The sequence below is a fragment of the Oratosquilla oratoria genome, chromosome 8, assembly GCF_046742065.1.
Source record: "Oratosquilla oratoria isolate Oo_2021 chromosome 8, ASM4674206v1, whole genome shotgun sequence".
Classification (NCBI taxonomy): domain Eukaryota; kingdom Metazoa; phylum Arthropoda; class Malacostraca; order Stomatopoda; family Squillidae; genus Oratosquilla; species Oratosquilla oratoria.
This window is the reverse complement of record NC_134784.1, coordinates 75,259,281-75,279,367: the sequence shown is the minus strand read 5'-3', so window position 1 is coordinate 75,279,367 and position 20,087 is coordinate 75,259,281. Positions and strand designations below refer to the sequence as shown.

The following is a 20,087-nucleotide window of genomic DNA, read 5'->3' as shown; positions in this document are numbered from 1 at the left end:
GATTTATCTCAATAAAACTGGGCAGCGATATCCACACTTACAACAACGATAGGGCTGGGATTGTTGCCTGCATCAAAATCTATCGACTAGAAGTTAGAGACAGACTGATATAGATAACCAATTACCTAGATGGAGTCCTAGTGACGTTTACTCCTTTTCCCTTAATCTCGGGGAGTTTTGGAGTCGAGCTCGATCCCAAACCTCAATCAGTTTGAGCGAATTATCGAGGTCGACTCCTGAGGGGAAGTGAAAATTGTCGGGTTACCGGATCTGGAAGTCACTCGCAACGCGAGCGCGCGCGCACACACACACATATATATATATATATATATATATATATATATATATATATATATATACATATATACATATACACATAACTGCATATACATATACATATATATATACACACACATATATATATACATACATATATACATACATGCATACATTGGAAAACAGCAAACACCAGATTCAATTGAAGGGTTTATTTGCCCGACGTTTCGATTCCCGTCCAGGAATCGTCTTCAGGGGGTATAACTGTTACAAGAATGTGAACTCCTTATGAATCGCTGAAATGGTAAACCTGGGAAAGGTTCACCCTTGCAGTCAATTGTACAACGCATACAATACAAAAATAAAATAAAATAAAATAACATACAATAAAAATAATAAAATACATTACTATGCCAATTACAGTAAAATAAAAATTACAATTTTGAACATAAAACAAACAAAGAAAAAGTGACCATAGGTGACACATAGTAAACAACAACAGGACAACGAGTAAATAGAAGTGCACCAAATGTCCGCACTGAAGAATCAGGAACAAACGACTAAATTAAAAACAAAAATGCACTACAAAATACAAATAGAAATAAAATGCATGGCTGTGAACAAAAACAAAACAAAAGTGGCAAAAAGACTCTAGCGTGACACAACGTGAATACAGAACATACAATAAGGACCAAATGTCCGGAACGAAATGTCAGGGGGGGGGGGGGTAAACGGCTAAATTACAGCCAAACAAGTAAAACCAAACAAAATACAAAGAGTAAATGGCAGTGTGACAAAAAACATCAAAACGAAACCCAAAAGTAAAGGCAGAACATAATTCAAAGACGTAAAAGAAAGAAGGTGGACCAAATGTCCGCCGAAGAAGGAAGTGGTGGACAAGCGGGAAAAGGGGGGCTCAATAACAAATGACTACATTACAAGCAGACAAATAAAAGCAAAGAAGAATGAACGTAGAAAAAAGGGAAGCAAACTACAAATGTAAAGTCACGGGAAGGGTGGGGGGAGTCGAAGAGGTGCATTGGGAGATCGCTTACGAGAAAGGAAGTCAGCCAAAAGCCAACTGGTGAACAAAAGACAGGTCGAAAAGAAGCAACGGAGAAAAGAAAACAGGACAGAGGAATTAGCCTGTGTTACTCCTCGTGCCTAGATAAATAGGGTTGAGGTCAATGCACCTGTTTATGCAGTTGCTCTTAGTTTCCCATGCTTCGAGGAAAAGTCTTTTCTTTTTATTATTTTCTTTATGTAGAGTTGTAGCTCCATCCCAATCAATCATGTGTTGGTGTTCTGTAGTTGAATCTGGTGTTTGCTGTTTTCCAATATGGATCCCAGATTCCAAATCTTCTCTTACATACATATATATATATACACATATATATATATATATATATTTTTTTTTTTTATAAAACTTTTTGGAGGCACATTTTATGTAACCACCACTCTTAATTCTCTCACTTTCGCTCTTATAATTGTTTCCTTTCCCATCAAGTGATTCACTAATAACCTTATCACGCATTTGTCAAATTCCTTTTTGGTCACTTGAATTCATTTAGTACATTTAGCTACAGTCACAAATCTTAGTGAGGTCTTCCTGTGGCATTTATAGTCTTTCCTTTCTTCAGTTCTCATCAATTTCAATTATCTGCAAACAGATTTGCTTAGATTTTGGTTTCACCTGCTATGTCATTCAACTAGGTCAACAACGTTTGTGGATGCCAACACCGACTACAGTAGGACTTCGCTGAATATTTCCTTCCAACTTGACATCTTGTTTTTTCAGTATTATCTTCTTGTATTGGTCTTTGAGAAAGCCTCTCGTCAATTCTGGAGATCCTCCTTTAATATCTCCTAGATGTTCTTATTTCCACATCAATCGTTTATATGGAACTTTGTCAAAGGCTTTCTCTAGATCTGAATAACACAAGCCATCCAGCCATTGCTCTTGTAATACACACATACACAAACACAGACGTAAACACACACACAAACACACACACAAACACACACACAAACACACACACACACACACACACACACACACACACACACACACACACACACACACACACACACACACACACATGCGTTTACAGATAGACCTTATATGACGACTATGAAAAATATCACTGTTCCCTCTATCCGGTGGCTAAGAATTAGTATTCCCCTCTCTCTTAGTGGAGGATGAAGACCCAGTCTTTATATGGCATATGGGAATAGTACCTCTAACTTCGGCATGAGTTCCATACGGGAACAGACTGCAATGTATAATTGTCCTTCTAATGAACTACGTTTCCTTCGTCATCTTTCCCTCCTCCTTCGGCAGGAGCTTGCAGGCCCGGGTACTTGCCGAAGAATGGGAACGGCGGGAAGAGCTGGAGCGTCTGCAGCAGGAGCAACGTGGTCTTCTCGAAGAGGAGACGAGGAAGAGAAAAGCCTTCGAGAAAATCCAGGAGGAGAAGGAGAAACAGCTAAGAGGTATGGAGGTGGATCCTTTTTTTTCTGAGTCTTTTACCAGAGGCTTTTGAGGGAAGTTGGCACACGCGCGCGCTTGCATTGGCAAATTGTGGACAGCAGGAAGGAGGATTTTTGTTTTTATCCTTTGGTGTTTTTCGTTCGGACTGCCGTGAAAGTTTTCCTGAAAAATGTGTTTAATTTCGAGTGAAACCTTAGATATATAATCTGACCTGACCTGACCTGACCTAAATGTGAATATGTGACAAGGAAGGACGCATCAGTGGAGGGAACTGGTAAGTGAAATGTGTACAAAAGCCTATTTTGGTTCAGCCTTCTGTAGTATCTCTGAAGATGTGTATACACGGAACGTTAGATACAGAGACTTATCAAGCTCTATCCATCTTATTTTTGGTCGTCACCTCAAGTTCATTCCATCCACCTCTGCCTTCCACATCTCTTTTACCAATCTTTCTTCATCCATTCTTTCCATGGGTTTAAAACATTCTAATACTCTTTCATCAGGCCTATTAGACATCTCCCTTTCCATCCCCACTTTCCTCCTCACCTCCTCATTTCTCACTCTATCCAACCTTGGAACCCCTACCATACTTCTCATACATTTCATCTCAAACAAAATTTCCTCCCTGCCTCTCTTAAATTCCAGTTATCTGGTCAATACAGTGCCGTTGATACAATCACCTCTTCGAATAGTCTCCTTTTTGCACTCATTCCCAAATGCCTATTTCTCATGACTCTTTTTAATCCCCCCAAGACACTTACTTGCTTCTTTCAATTTACAATTTACTTCCACCGCTACTCCTCCCTTTCATGACACATGCGACCTCAAATACCTAAAGCTACCTCCTTCCTACAGCCTCTCTCCTTTAAGACTTACTTCCAACTCACTGACATCCTTTTCCCTTGTACGTCTCACCACCTTACTTTTACTCACATTTACCTTCAACTTTCTCCTATCGCATACCTTCCTAAACTCCTTCACTAACTCCCTTAATCCCCCTGACCCTGCCACAAGCGCAGTGTGGTCAGCAAACAACAACTGGCTCACCTCCCACAATTTCTCCATTTTATCTAACTACCTCTAATCCTCTGCCCATTAATCTTACATTCACCTTCCGCTCCACCCCATACATGTACACATGAACAACCATGGCGACATGACACATCGCTGATGTAGCCTCACCTTTACCTCAAACCACTCATCTCCATTTCTAATTCTAACAAAGGTTCTACTACTTTCGTAAAAGCAGCTGTTCCCCAGTCCCATATATTTGCTAAACCTCCCACAGTGCCTTCCTGTCTGGCCTGCCATAAGCCTTTTCCAAATCCATAAAGCCCCCCAAAATAAAAATCTTTTCCTTTTTCTAAATCTTTCTCGCATATCTACCTTACCACAAAAAAAAAAAAAAAATATCCACACAACACCTACCTTCCCTAAATCTACACTGTTCCTCACGAATTGCCCCCTATGTTCCTTTCCTAATCTTCTCAGTTAAAACCCTCCAATATGCTTTCCCAACTACAATCAACAAACTGATCCCTCTGAAACGACTACACTAGCATTTGTCCCGTTTTCCCTTGTGAAGCAGAACTATACAGGCACTCCTTTAGTCCTCTTGCACTCTACTCTCCCTTATTCACACATTAAACAAACTCACTAGCCTGTCCACTATTCCTGTACCTCCCTTCTTCAAACACTCCGCATGACATCCATCTAACCCAGGTGCCTTAACTGGTCTCATCGTTTTCAAAACTACTTGCATCTCATCTTTTCTTATTTCTCCATTTTCCTCTTCATTCAACCTCATTTTCTATTTAGCTATTCCCATTGCCACCATCAATCCCTCACTATCCTCCTCCACGTTCAACAGCTCTCTGAAATCCTCTGCCCATCTTCCCCTTACTGCCTCCTCTTTTGTTAACATCTGTCCATCTGCGCCTTCCACCTTTTCTTCTCTACTTGACTCACCTCCCCTTCCTCTCTTAACTTCCTTCCAAAACATCTTTTTATTACTTTTGAATTTTTCTGTCATACTCCTCCCCCATTTTACATCTCTCCTTTTTGCCTCCTTTATCTTGTTTTGCTTCTTTATTTTTTTCTCTGTGACTCTCATACGTGTCTCGTGCCCTACTTTGCAACCAGTCCCTCAATGCCCGCTTCTTCTCATCTACAACCTTCTTCACTTCACCATCCCACCACTCACTACCTTTCCTTCTATTCGCTCCCATCCTCCTACTTCCACATACCATCTTTGCACACCTTGTAACTCCCTCCTTGAAACACTCCCATTCCTCTTCCACTCCCACTTCTGCTCTATCCTTCACCACCTCCCACACTTCTCCCAGTTTCTCCTTGTACTCCTGTTCCGTTTCTTTCTCACTTAAACAGTTTACCCTAAACACCGTGCTACCTTCTGCCCTTTTCCTCTTTCTGCACTCTAAACTTACCTTCCAGCAAAAATTATTTGGTTGTCGAAACCTTAATTAAAAATGGAAAACTATGGACGCCTTGTCTTTGTCCATCATCCTGAAGCAAGATCTACAGTCAGAAGAATTGAGAATATTAGAAAGAATATTAATGTCAGAATGCGACATCACTGATAGCGCTGTCACTTTCTGAAATTTCTTACACATTTAGTTGGTTAGGTTAGGTTACGTTAGGGAAGGATAGGGTAGGATAGGTACTTGCAAGTATTGGTTTTGTTTTTCAGAATACCGCTATATAACTTAAGTTACCCCAAATTTCTTGTTTTATCTAGCCTCGTTATAACCCCCTGGGTCAGAAGCAGTGTCTTGCGACACTGCTTTTGATCCAGGGCAGTGGACAGGATGCAGGGATGACCCGTCGTCCAGGAGGTGCCAAGATGGGAGGGAGGGAGGGGGGGTGGAGGGGAGTGGAATGTATGGGAAATGGAATGGGTGGGAGTGGTTTCTATGCCTTTTTCTTTTTGGCTACCCCCCGTGAAGGGGGAAAAAGCCTTTGGTATATGTATGTTATAAATTCAAAGGTCTCTCACTGTTTCTTCTATTTCTACTTCCAGAGGCTGAGGCCCGACTTCGGGCTCTCGAGAAAGATCGATTGAAACTGGACCGTGAGCTTAGGAGCGCGAGAGAGAAAATAGTCATGTCAGAACGCGGCAAGGAGCTTCTCGAGGCGAAGATGAAGGTGAGTCAACGATGAAGTCAAGGACGAGGTCAAGGTGGGACATAGATTCACGGAGAGGTCAACCGGAAGGTTGACCTGCGACCACTGGAGAGGTCGAGGCAGGTCAAACGGAGATCTGGGAAAATCGACCCACGTCTATGGTCGGTTTACTTCCAGTTGGTGGAAATGTCTTTTACTTCGGGTTGCAGAAGACTTGGAGGACAATCCTCATGTTTCGATTAACTGCAGGTTTTTGTCATAGATATTTCCTTCTTGAGACCAACTGATTCGTTAAGAGCTTCTCGTCATTTTCTAACTTGTATTCTTTCTATGAAGATCTCTTGTTGGAAATATTATTTCAGCAGGTAATATGAAGTCTATTCTTTGATAAATCAAAATCGATTCATGACTCATAACATATGGAGATACAGTTGCCCCCCCCCCCCCCACTTCTAGACACTACAGTGTCTGATAGCTTCTTGAGAGTCTCAGGAAGTGTATCTTCTGGAGTCGCAGAACTCACGACATTAACGAATTTTTCATTATCTCAAACTTATTTGTAACTCTATGAGTTCAATCTGATTTTAAGTATGTTTACGTTGTCTTCCTCTCAAGTTATTTCACCAATATGTACGTATTTATTGCTATCCTTCAAGTACTCATTTTTCCTTTTATTTTTATTCCTGTGTCCTGCGTAGTTCCTCCGGCTAATATCACGAGATCCCACCTAGTGCTGACCAAGGTCAAAGGTCAACGGTCAGAGGTCAGGCGGGACTACCGTTCACTTCCCCCAACAAGCTGTCACAGTCAAGCTGCTCTACTGTAGCGCTTTAGAAAATAAGAATTAAGGAGACTGCAAGAGACCATAAGACCTATACTAAGCAGTTCCATGTCCATTACCACCTGCCATCCCCACCCATAAAGTTGTCTAACCTTTTCTTAAAACAACAGATAGTTTCAACGCTCACTACATGGTTACTAAGTCTATTCCATTCGTTGACCACTCTATTAGTAAACCAGTTATTCCCTATTTCCCTCTTAAATATAAATTTGTCCAATTTAAATCCATTACTGTGAGTCCTGCCCTATTGTCTTAACATGATGACCTTATCTGCACCTTGTTAAATCTCTTGATACAGTTGAACACCTCTACTGCAAGGCGACCCGGCCAAATGTTATCGAATGATCAAAACCTGGTGTTATCACAGGGATCTTTAGTTATCTAACTGTACTCGAGCGCCAGCAGATAACCCATCAAAACTCTCGCAAGTCTGCCCAACTTATTCATTTTTTTATTCTGTTTTTATTAAATGTATAATCGCCGGCACTTATAACTGATACACCAGCTGGCGATAGTACGCGTATAATATATATATATACATATATATATATATATATATATATATCCACATATATATACATATACGTATATTTTATGAGAAATTCGCTAGTGAACAGCGACATCAATCAGATGTCTCAGGAGCCTCTTGGCGTCAGAGCGGTAGGTTCGAGTCCTATAGGCGACGGTAATAAAAATATCTGATATACGTATATATATATATATTCATATATATATATATATATATATATATATATATATATATATATATATATATATATATATATGTGTGTGTGTGTGTGTGTGTGTGTGTGTGTGTGTGTGTGTGTGTGTGTGTGTGTGTGCGGGGTATATAACTTTTTGTTTTTGGGGGCAAATAAAATGTATGGGATATTGGGGAGCCACAAAAAGAAAGTATTCTATTATTAGAGCTCCACCACTCTAACAATCTGTGCATTAAACATCCTTGCCATAATCCTCATGTGACATTATTACTTATAAGTGTATTATCACATACGATATGATCTGCGGCCCTTGTTAACTTTCATAGCCAAGTGCAAATGTCCCTGAATATAATACCTACATTGTTAATGTGGTGGTGTGTAGCGACGCCTGGCATGGGCATGTTAGACGATCGAAAATACTGTTGGATAAGCTTATGCTGGTCTTGGTGTGAATTGATCTAAATACGTTATCACGCTGGGCAATTTTTCCTACGACTGTTGTAGCTGATCTTCACCCCGAAGCTTTCGGGAAGGGATTTTATGTGCTACAGGATAATAAATTTCTTCCATCATATCAAATGACATTTTATGTAAATTGTTGAGGAAACGTATTAGATTGCCTTGGTGATTTCACGGCGGAAAAAGTTCTGGAGGATGGCAGTACCGCCGATTTATCGGAGGTTGGGGGAAAAATAGCCCAATGTGATACTCCCTCAAGTGTGACTTCGTGAGAGCCAGACTAGTGTTTCGAGTGTGTGATAAGTTAACCTCTACTCACAAATCAGAGTAGATTCTACATGCAAACCCTGTCTCAGAACAAGACAAGCGAGACGATTCGTTATTTGTGTTATGTTATACTATCGTATGTGTTTTATTAATTTTGTTAATATGCTGCCGCTTTTGACTAACTTGCTAACGAAAGGACGAGATTTATATGAAAAAGTGACTCTCACAGATTATCCACACAACTCAAAAAGGTCCTATGCATGGTCGTTGTGTCACAAGTACCTGATTTTGATCAACACTAAGTTAGCTTGTGATGCCAGCAATTTAGGTCGGGACGCCAGTTTGGTGCATGAAAAAATTCAGTGGATTATCCTGTATTTTTTTTTTCCTCAGAGTTACTCGCCCTGTTTCTTGTCTCGCATAATTTGTCTGTTCGTGTTTGCTCACAAAAGTTTAGGGAAAAAGACCTTGGGTCATCGTTTCGAAACTGATTTCTTTGGGAACCTAATTTGGATGCTCAGCATATAAATGGGAAGGGCTGTGTGATCGTTGATTGCCGAGAGTGTAAGAAATGTTACCTAGAGCGAAGATACAACGTGTAGACTGCATGGAAGCTGAAGATGTTCTAGTCACGTGTACGTGAGGCATGCGCGACATGACGTCATATCTTCGCAAGACCTTTGCCCGTTGTTTTTCATCTCCGATTGGGCGAGTCACACACCTCCTTCAGCTCAAGTGCGATAACAATGTTATCATTTTAACGGTATTTGTAGGTATGGGCATTACAACAGTTTGTTTGCTTACTACTTATGTCCATACATGCCTGTGCTGACTGGTGTGGAAGGGAAGGGGGCCAACAGAGGTAGATTACAAGTGGGAAGGGGACATAAACTAAAACAAAGTCGATAGCCAGTGACATAGGGCAGTCTCATCCCTACTGTATTCAGCAAGTTAACTACTTCTGACTGTCGCCAAATGATTTAATTCAGGCGAGGGAATCCACCCTCCCCATCTCCAATGCACAAACTCTCCCTAAATTCGTCTGTCTCTGATGGCAGAGCCTAAGTCGTTGAACCGTGACATTCATCCTCTCCTCTTCTTCCTACAGGTAAAGGAACGGACGCCGCCCGTCCGCACCTTCTCTCTGAGGCCCGCCCGACGGGAGAAGAACGCCACGCCCACGCGCTCCTCGTCCTTCAACGCCCACGCCGCCGCCCGGTTCCTTCGGTTCCGGAGTCGACATGATGAGCCTGACCACTCGGACAATAACGGTAACAGTGACAGCAATGGCAACGGGAACGTCGAGACTAGCTGAGGATTCTTCCGTCAGTAGGAACCCGTTTCTGAGGCTCTCCCCCCGCCCCCAAACCCTGCCACCTGGAGAGGAACGTGTCCCCCGAGGCCTTCTGCATGTGACGAATTTTGGAGGTGCCGTCTCCTCGAGCGGGTGCCAGCGCCGTACTTATCGCGGCACCCAGACGTAGGACTCTCGACAAAGCTTCAAGGTGGAAAAAGTGCTTCGACGCTCTCGCACGACATCATTGCTTTATAAGCAGTCATTCGAATCTTTGACCTTTCAACAATTCGACATTGTTTTCCCCTCATCCTGTCACTCGCTTCCTGCAAAGCGAGGTAGTTAGGCGTGGGAGAGGCACACCGCTCTTCTCACTCCAATCATCAAACGCATCCCTCTTACTTCATCCAGCTTACATATATACATATATTATATATATATATATATATATATATATATATATATATATATATATATATATATATATACATACATATACATACATATACATATACATACCAATACATACATATACATACACATACATATACATATATAAACATATACATACATATATATACATATACACACACACATATTATATATATATTATATATATATATATATATATATATATATATATATACAGACGAGTATATACAGTATATGCCTGATCTAAGTTGGATCTACCGACTGCCGGTGTCTGTTGCTTCTCCTGGTATGCCAAGCACACCAGGCAAAGGTGACGACCTCGGTTGCAGCTAAGCTCTTCCTGGCGTATGCATCTCACCTTTACATACAGACGCCTGTAATCGACCCTTGTATTTATGTTGGTTGCCGCCAGGTGATTTTATTCGGCAGAGGGAAGCCACTATAGGCGTCAAGGGACCAGACATGTCGCGGTAACTCCTTTGACATCTATAGTCGGTTTTTCCGTATAGTCTGGCTGCCGGCAAATGATATTTTTCAATTGAGGGATCCCCGGACTGAAGAATATGTCGAACGATCGAGATTCGGGCGATCTCATTGTCATTAGCTTGAAGAAAATATAGAAAGTGTGTCTCCGGACTAGAGGGTGTCCTTCAAGTCTCTGGTAGTCTGAGCTCGTAGAGACGAAACGAAAAGAGCCCGAGAACAAAACCAGTCTCCAAGGTCTCCAAGAGTCCAACAGATGGTCTTCGGAACCTTCGGCAGTTTCTCGAAAGACTTTCAGTGTTTGCATAAGAAAAATGTCGGAGGGACGGAAAAGTCTTCCTAAAGATTCAACTGTCAAGAGATGGCCTCATGGTCTGCAGAGGAGTCTTTATAGACTCTTGAGCTAGGAAATAGTCCACAAAATCCCCAAATGGTTATGAAAAACCTAATGTCCCCAATTATTCGGGGAACTAGACATCTTGAAAGACTAATACCAAGAGGCAGTATTTTGGTCTTAGACCAGGGCAAAGACTCTAAAGACCTTATATGGTCGGTTGCACAAAAAAAAAAAAAAAAAATCCCCTGTGCCAATAAGCAGGCTCCTCAAGAGCCTTTGAAACTCTTAGTTTCAAAAGACCTACTTCGCTTAGATGCACCAAAAAAGTGCAAGTAGGTCTTCAAAGACTCCATTCTCAAGAGACAGACTTCTGGCGTCACCAAAGAAGGGTCTCTAAGACCGTTTCGTGATATCGGAGGACCTGCAATACCTTTGCTCTCAAAGACCTTAATGTCAAGGAACTCTAAACCACAGTGGTGAAAGTGAGGAGCCTACGCCAGGAGGCGCTGAGTAGCTGCGCCCGAAGTCGTCACCTTTGCCCTATTATGCGCTTTGAGGACTGTTGAGGCACGTCACAGTCACTGCTAGGAATCGGAGAGAAGTGCGGGATTCGGACCCGATTACGCCACCAGCGTACTTATTTATTTCCATGACTTTAACATGCACAAATATCCCTATCAGTAGGTGAAGCTATGTACATGAATATTTTTCATGAAATTCCAACTAAAAAAAAAAAAAAAATCACCCTGTCCAGTATGAATCTTGATTCTATGAACAAATACAAAAGCTTCTGTAATTCCTGAAAGTACAGTAATGCTACAGATTTTTTTTTTTTACATGAAGGCTCCAGAAATCTTGTATTTATATCTAGATAATTCGAAATAAAAATATATATAATACAACTGTCTGATCACTTTTGCAGTTTGATTATACTTTCAGTTTATGTTTGGAATTTATGTGTTCGCCAGATGAGTTTAAAAAAAGATTAGCAACGTGTAAATCATTACCTTGTTTCTATCATCGATCACATGATCACATCTGATACGAATGACCAAACCAAATGGACATTCTAAAGCGTCAATCAGTGTGACGTAATCAATCGCATGATTCAAAAACAAGTTGCAATATCCTTTGCATACTCGTTAGCTTTAAAAGATGATCTACATCCTGTGTTTTAAGAGTTGATCACCTGAGCTTAGGTAACAATAGATTAACAAATAAAAAAATAAGTAGACAAATACATGAATAAATAGATAAATAATTAAATAAATAAACAGATGAATAGATAAGTTAGAAATAAACAAATAAATGGATGAATAGATAAATCAATCAATAAAATAAGTTAAACAGATAAATTGATAAATAAGTATGCAGATAAACAAGTAAATAAATTAATGAATACAAACAAGTAAATAAATAGATCAATAGATAAATAAATGAACAATAAGAAATAAAACAATAAACATATGTATAGATGAACGAATGAAATAGAATATATACATAGAACGGGGTATTACAAGTCACAATTATAACAAAACAGAAATTGATAAAGATATTTACCTAAAACTAGAAAAGACATCCAAACATTGAATAATTGTATTTCCTTTGACCGCAGTGCTAAACTTTTAACAGGTCAGGCCTCTAAGCTTTACATCAGCCTTCATCGAAGGAGTTTGTCGGAAACCCTCAAAGATTTTGGTCTTCATAGTTCCATAGAATTTTATTCAGCTCAAGATGTCTTGATATTTTCACAGTACGGTGATTTTATAACCCATCTGCTTTTTTCACCGTCCTGTGTTCTGATGGTTTCCGTTGTCCTTCTATTTTAGCTTGTTATTCATTCACTATGATAGGGTATTTCACATATCTATTCAAACTAATAAAACTGTTTTTATGAAGCTCAGGGAAATAATTATTTCATTTTATCTACCGCCAGTCGATTCTATTAAATTTTGTAGACATGCCTATCGGCCGTTTTTGCTATTTCCCAATCACCCCGGGGAGTCTGGTTCACGACAGGACAATTAATGTTTCATTCGATTGCAATTAGGTACCTTTTACTATCGCCAGAACTTGTGACTGGTGTCGCGTTGCCAGACCTGAAAAGTGGTTGGCCTAAATGAAGTCATTGACGCTCGTGGTGGTCATTCATTTGTAATGTAGAACTACAATCCAACTTGTTTTGCGTGTGAAGATGCACATTATATATTACCCATGCAGTATAATGTAAAATTAGAGGTCAGTTGAGACGGTTTTCCGAGGTGGTGAATATTTGCTAGATGTATGGCTTAGTCACTTTTTGATAAAATAATGCAAAAATAAATCCTAATTATTACGCAATGTGATAAAAAGGCCTATCAAAATATCGGTAGCAGACGAACTTTTCCTTCGCCGATCTTCGGCTGTTCTCGTAAGGCTCTATCGGCTGTGACGTCAATCTTGCTGTTTACATTCTGATGCATGCCATATGCGTGCACTATAAAATGCCGTGCTGCGCTGTCAACTTGATCAGTGATCTGTCATATTTCGTGTGTTAGCAAGGTTTTATCAAGTATTTAGTTCGAAAATGGTTTATTGTGTCGCCGCAAATTGCAACAGTGATTCGACGAAACTTTCTGCTGCGGATGGACTTCATTTCTATTCTTTTACGAATGAGTCTTTCCGCAAAAAGGACTAGATAATTCGGTGCAGACGGCACGACTCATGAAAGCCTGGACTGAAAGCAAAACTGTTCGAAACACCTCGAAAAAAAGTACACTCGGGACCCTGGCTTTGTCAACAAGCACGAAGACCGTGGTGAAATATATCCAACACGTCTGCACGAGCCCGCTGACGATAGGGAATGGCTGAAAGAAGGTAATTAGCCCAGTTCACATTGTCAAAGATTCGATCACAATTTCGTCCTCCCCTATACAATGTAATAAAATTTAATAGTCCTTGACAGTGTGAACCTGATGTTTCTTGTAAATTATAATACAAAGTGTAGTAAAGCGTTTGACAAGGAACTGGCATGTAGAACTGGTTGACGGGGAATAGTAGCTACTACTAACACTGCACCATGTTTTTAGTTTTATACTTGCTTCATAGATCATCTGCTTAGCAATCGTGCACCACACAACTGCCTGCTTATCATCTTGCTTTCAGGTTTAAAAGCACACGAAGAACTTGAGCTCATAGTAACGCAGAAAGCACTTCTCAGGGATAACGGTCAGCTCTCACCTTGTCACGCTGGAATCATATCACAAGGTTGTGTGCTTTTTTGCTCCCAAGTCCAAGCACTTTTTTATGAAGCAATGAAAGGAAGGCAAGTACATATGTAACTTCAAACATCTCTTGATGTAATTCCACTACGGTAATTCAGGCACAAGGACGCTGAATTTACATTGAGAATGGTAAAATGTATGCATGGTGATTGAAAATTATCATTACGAATTTCCCAATTTCAGACTACTACTTGTTGCCCTTCATTTCAATGAAAATTCATGTAGAAATTAGAAAACTGGAAAAATGGAGAGACACAATGGGTTATATCTTATCCCAAAGCAAAAACAGGTGTTGGAGTGGCAAAGAAGGCTGATCTAACATATGGTGAGTGAATGAAGCATTATTGTGCTACATATCGCATCCAAATTGAGAAACTGCTGGAGCAATGTGATAAATCCAAAATTAATACTTGCCTAAAAAAATTATTGTTCTGATAATATGACAAACTAAACAATAAAATGTACGAACCATAAATCTCCATTTTGTATTTACAGAATATTTACATATTTTACTTGGTGAATTACTGAGGTTGCGTTCTGAATACAAACTTGCAAGAGATGCCAAACTTCAGTCCGCTATGAAAGTCTCTGAGCCAGTCTGTTCCAAGTATGAAAAACAAAAGAAGTCCGACATCATCCAGAAACAAAAGTCCAGGTTTAATCGTCCGACACAGTGAACTCTTTTTCATATACCAAGGACAAATAGTACTCCGAATATAATTCTAAGAATTTGAACTTAAGTCATTTCTGAACGGTATTGAAATCCTGTGTAATGTCCATCTGGCGTAGGACATTTTTTCCTAATTTGGTCTCTGCCACACACAGGAAGGGGCAGGCGATTTTTTTTTTTTTTTTTTTTTTTTTTTTTGCCAAGTCGTTGCCAAGACCACTCCACTAAATTACGAGAGGCAAGATACCTGAACAGCCTTAAGAAATAAAAGTACCAATTTATGATTATTCATTTTGCTGTAAATTCATAAAAATATGCATTTTTACATAGTCTATTGTATATATATTTTGTTACATGTATCCTTGTACCGTACCCACATTGGAACACGAAAGGGCATCCAAATCCGATAAATCTTCTTCACTCGATGTGAAGTCACTTGAAGTACATTGAAAGCATCCAGTGTTCAAAATAAAGATTGGTTAATAAGTGGGCTAACCGATGAAGTAAATACAAATCTGAATATGATGTGCAGGAAATTCTTCTTAGCACAGAATAAAAATAGTATTACTTTTACAAGTTCAACGTTTTTGTCACTTAAAAACCACGGTTACGAAAACTAAACATTGTATAATATCTACGTGAACAGAACTATCTGTGTTATTGCTGATATAGATAATAAATAATGTAATCAATAATATATATACAGTACTATGGATGCTATCACCTTTCTGAGAGAGTGAGAATATCTCTATCCCTCCCCTCCATCTCTCTATCTCTCTCACCCTTCTCCACTATTTCTCTCAGTTTCCTTTTTCCAGTCATCTTTCTCTCTTCTTTTCCATCGCCATCTTTCTCTTTCTCCCTTTTCCATCTCCGGCACTCTCTCTTTCTCACTCTTTGTCACTCTCTTTCGCCGCAGCCCGCCATATATCTCTATCCCTTCCCCCCGCTATCTCTCTCTCTCTATCTCTATCTCTATCACACACACACACACACACACACACACACACACACACACACACACACACACACACACACACATACAGACACACATGTGAATGACATGAACGAGGATGTGAAATGTTACATGAGCTTCTTTGCAGACGACACCAAACTGTTAATTAAGGAAAATAGAAAAACTGATAAGAACTGTGAAGCACTGCAGGAAGACCTGAATAAGGTATGGAACTGGAGTCAGAAATGGAAAGTGGACTCTAATACTAAGAAGTGTAGCATAATGGATTTTGGAAAAGGCAAAAACAGAATATCAGGAAAATATACAATTGGAACCAAGGAGATAAAGAACGCAGAATCCGAAAAAGATTTGGGGGTAATTATCACAAACGACTTGTCCTATGATAAACAGCTTAACAAAATTGTCGGAGAGGCTTACAACTTGCTAAGATCAGTAAAAGTGGCATTTGCATACTTGGACAAAGACATGATAAAAAAAATATATATATATTGGTTACATTGATAAGGCCTAGACTAGTATGCGGCGACATTGTGGTCACCCAGTACCAAAAAGAATATAAAGAAAATAGAAAGAATCCAGAGAGCAGCGACAAAAATGGCACCTGCACATGCAAACCTATCATATGAGGAGAGATTGGCTAAACTGGAGTTATCGACGCTGGATCAAAGAAGAGAGAGAGGTGCTACTGACCATCTACAGAATCATGAAAGGCACAGAGATACGATAGAGAGGACTTACTTTACTGGGACAAGAGAAACACAAGAGGACATGGAAAGAAAAAAAAAACAGCTACAGAAGAGAACTGAAGAAAAACAGTTTTCCGCATAGAGTAGTGGACACTTGGAATAAACTGGATAATGAAATAGTATGCGCAAAAACCATGAGTTTAAAAGTAAACTAGACACTGCGAGATACAAAGGCGTGACACCACGAACATAGCCCCCCTTCCCGCAAAATACAACTAGTTAATACAACTAGGTAAAATACACACACACATGACTCGGTGGCGCGGTTGGTAGTCCCCGACTGTCACTACGGCGGTCCGGGTTCGAATTCTGCCCAGGGCTGAACTAATTTCAGTATCGCTGCGCTTCGAGTCGTTACTCCAACTCTCGTGGGCGGGGAGTTAGGTGTGTGTGTGCGTGAAAGGTCACAGCATTACCCATGGATCGGTCATACGAGACCTGAGCTCTCTTCCGGGAGGGAAATAGCAGTCGTTCACGGGTCCAGCACGTAATCCAAAGACCAAGGTGAATACACACACACACACACACACACACACACACACACACACACACACACACACACACACACACACACACACACACACACACACTCGGTGGCGCAGTTGGTAGAGCGCTGAACTGCTACTATAGTGGCCCGAAGTTCTTGGTTCGAATCCTGCCCAGGGCCGAAATTATTTCGGTACCGCTGCGCTTCGGGTCGTTACTCTGACTCTCGTGGGCGGGGAGTTGGGTGTGTGTGTGTAAGGTCATAGCATTACCCATAGATCGGACCTACGAGCTCTGAGCTCTCTTCCAGGAGGGAAATAGCTGTCGATCACGAGTCCATCACGTGATCCAAAGACCAAGTGAATACACACACACACACTCCCCTAACCCTTCCCCCATCGTATATATATTTCTATTTCTCTATCACCCCACTATATCTCTCGCTCTATCTCTCTCCTTCTTGTCTCCCACATTCTCGTTCATTAACTGTGTGTGCGTGGACATCTAAAAGTATTACGTCAATGAACGCCAAATGAGCTACCAAACGTTAAAATTAATTGAGAGAAATCCCTCAAACATCACCCGTATTTGTGTGGCCGCCGGAGAGACCGCCCAACGCGTATTCCGGGGTCCATAGACGTTGCTTAGGCTTGGCGACGTTACTTTTCAGAAAGGTGATAGCATCCATAGTACTGTATGTGTGTGTGTATATATATATATATATATATATATATATATATATATATATATATATATATATTTATGTGTGTGTGTGTGTGTGTGTGTGTGTGTGTGTGTGTGTGTGTGTGTGTGTGTGTGTGTGTGTGTGTGTGTGTGTGTGTGTGTGTGTGTGCGCGTGTGTGTGTGCGTGTGTGTGTGTGTGCGTGTGTGTGTGTGTGTGTGTGTGTGCGTGTGTGTGTGTGTTTTAATTATCTACATCAGCAATAACAGAGAGTTCTGTTCACGTAGATCTTATACAATGTTTAGTTTTCGTAAACGTGATTTTTGTGACACAAAAACATTGAACTGTAAAAGTGATACTTTTTTTTTTATTCTGTGCTAAGAAGAATTTCCTGTATATCATACTCAGATTTGTATTTACTTCATCGGTTAGTCCACTTATTCAAAAATCTTTATTTTGAACACTGAACAATTCAATTGGATGCTTTCAATGCACTATACACGTAACAATACAACTTAATTTTACATTGTAGTTACTGTATGGGTAATATTTAATGTACATCTTGACACACTGAACAAGTTACATTACAAATGAATGACCTCAAAAGCGATTCCAACCACCGCGAGCGTTAATCACTTCGTTTAGAATGTAACAGCCACCTTTCAGGGCAAGAAGGACATTACCTCTCCGTCCCCAGCATGACAAGACGACACCAATAATATGTTCTAGCAATAGTACGTTCATGGATGAGCAACGGATAAAAATGTCTAAAATATTCTGGATAAACTACATAACTACGAAAAATGACACAAATACTGTACCTTACAACCCAAATCGAGTGTTGTTCAGTAAGAAGATGATGGACCCAGTGCTTGAGGAAGGAAGAAAACCAGCCAATACTCTCGCTTCTAGTTTCTATAGATAAAAACAGGACTTCCAAAACCAATTCTTCTGCAGGTTGAGGTATTGATTTCTTGGTAGTTTTACACAATCACAAGTGTCACTTTTAGGCGACTTTGAAGAGTTTCCCAAACTCTTATCTTCTTCAAATGTCAGCAGCGACTGGGCATCGACGACTCGTCGGTAGAGTACTCGTACCTGATCGATCACAATCGTTGTGATGCTTAACAAAACATGTTGCCGTTGTTGTTGAAGCAGTTATTTATTTCCCTAGTTAATTATCAGTCATTGTATTGATTAATCAATTATAGATTCACTATTTTACTAGACAAAGATAACAGTACATCCGATCGAATTAGTAAGTTTTCGTAATGTGTACGAAGACAATCATCGTGGGTGATGTTCAATTTCTCTCTCTCATTGAGAATGAAACAGTTTGTTTTAATAGCTGAAAACTTAACCCGTGATTTTTAGTATTTATTAAGTTTACTTTAATTTTACATAAATTCATCTTTCAATGAAGGCTCGCAATAAAATGAATATTTATTTGTTTTTTCATCGTGCAGATCAATATTAATAATGCACTACGAATTACGATTAACAAAAAATTAAACTGTCTTTTATGACTCACTCTTCGAATGAAATAAATTAATATTCTTATTTATTTTTGTTCATGATGATAATAATAATAATAATAATAATAATAATAATAATAATAATAATAATAATAATAATAATAATAATAATAATAATAATAATAATAATAATGATAATGATAATAGTAATAATAGTAATAATAATAATAATAATAATAATAATAATAGTAATAGTAATAATAATAATAATACTGATAAAAATAGTAATAATAATAATAATGATAATAATAATAATTATAATGATAATGATAATAATAATAATAATAATAATAATAATAATAATAATAATAATAATAATAATAATAGTAATAATAGTGATGATGATGATGATGATGATGATGATGATGATGATGATGATGATGATGATGATGATGATGATGATGATGATGATGATGATGATGATGATGATGATGATGATGATGATGATGATGATGATGATGATGATGATGATGATGATGATGATGATGATGATGATGATGATGATGATGATGATGATGATGAATGATAATAATGATAATAATAATAATAATAATAATAATAATAATAATAATAATAATAATAATAATAATAATAACAATAATGATAATAATAATAATAATAATAGTAATAATAATAACAATGACAATAATTATAATGACAATACTACTACTAATAATAATGGTAATTATGATTGTTATTATAGAGTGTGGCTATTACTAAATCAAATCAAGTCTGGGACGAAACCAGGCGCCCGTGAACGTGCCAACATGGACGAAGGGAGATATGTCCAACAACCTCTCAACAGTTATCAGATCCAGTTCCTGGTAATCTGTGATGTTCTTATCACCAGTGTATGATTGATTGTAAAGATAACATTATCTCCTCGAGCGCTACTAAATGGAAGCCCGTAGCTCCACATTAGTCAAGAACGGTGCAGTTATGGACTTCTGTTTGTTCTGTACTAATGTTGTGCTGTTTTATGG

At 39.2% G+C, this 20,087-nt stretch overlaps 1 protein-coding gene and 1 long non-coding RNA gene across 2 annotated transcripts in view; one reads left to right on the top strand and one right to left on the bottom strand.

Moving 5' to 3' along the window:
* The window catches only part of LOC143027821 (uncharacterized), a 112,990-nt gene extending 103,061 nt beyond the window's left edge, over positions 1-9,929 (top strand). Inside the window, exons 8-10 of the mRNA XM_076189423.1 lie at positions 2,618-2,769; positions 5,808-5,932; positions 9,309-9,929. Coding sequence (XP_076045538.1) covers positions 2,618-2,769; positions 5,808-5,932; positions 9,309-9,515 — 484 coding nt within the window. The 3' untranslated portion in view covers positions 9,516-9,929. The remainder of the gene's footprint in view (positions 1-2,617; positions 2,770-5,807; positions 5,933-9,308) is intronic.
* Positions 1-19,086, bottom strand: part of LOC143027823 (uncharacterized) — a 169,860-nt gene extending 150,774 nt beyond the window's left edge. Inside the window, exon 1 of the long non-coding RNA XR_012966652.1 lies at positions 18,391-19,086. This is a non-coding gene — a long non-coding RNA (uncharacterized LOC143027823). The remainder of the gene's footprint in view (positions 1-18,390) is intronic.
* Between the last annotated feature and the right edge of the window lie 1,001 nt (positions 19,087-20,087).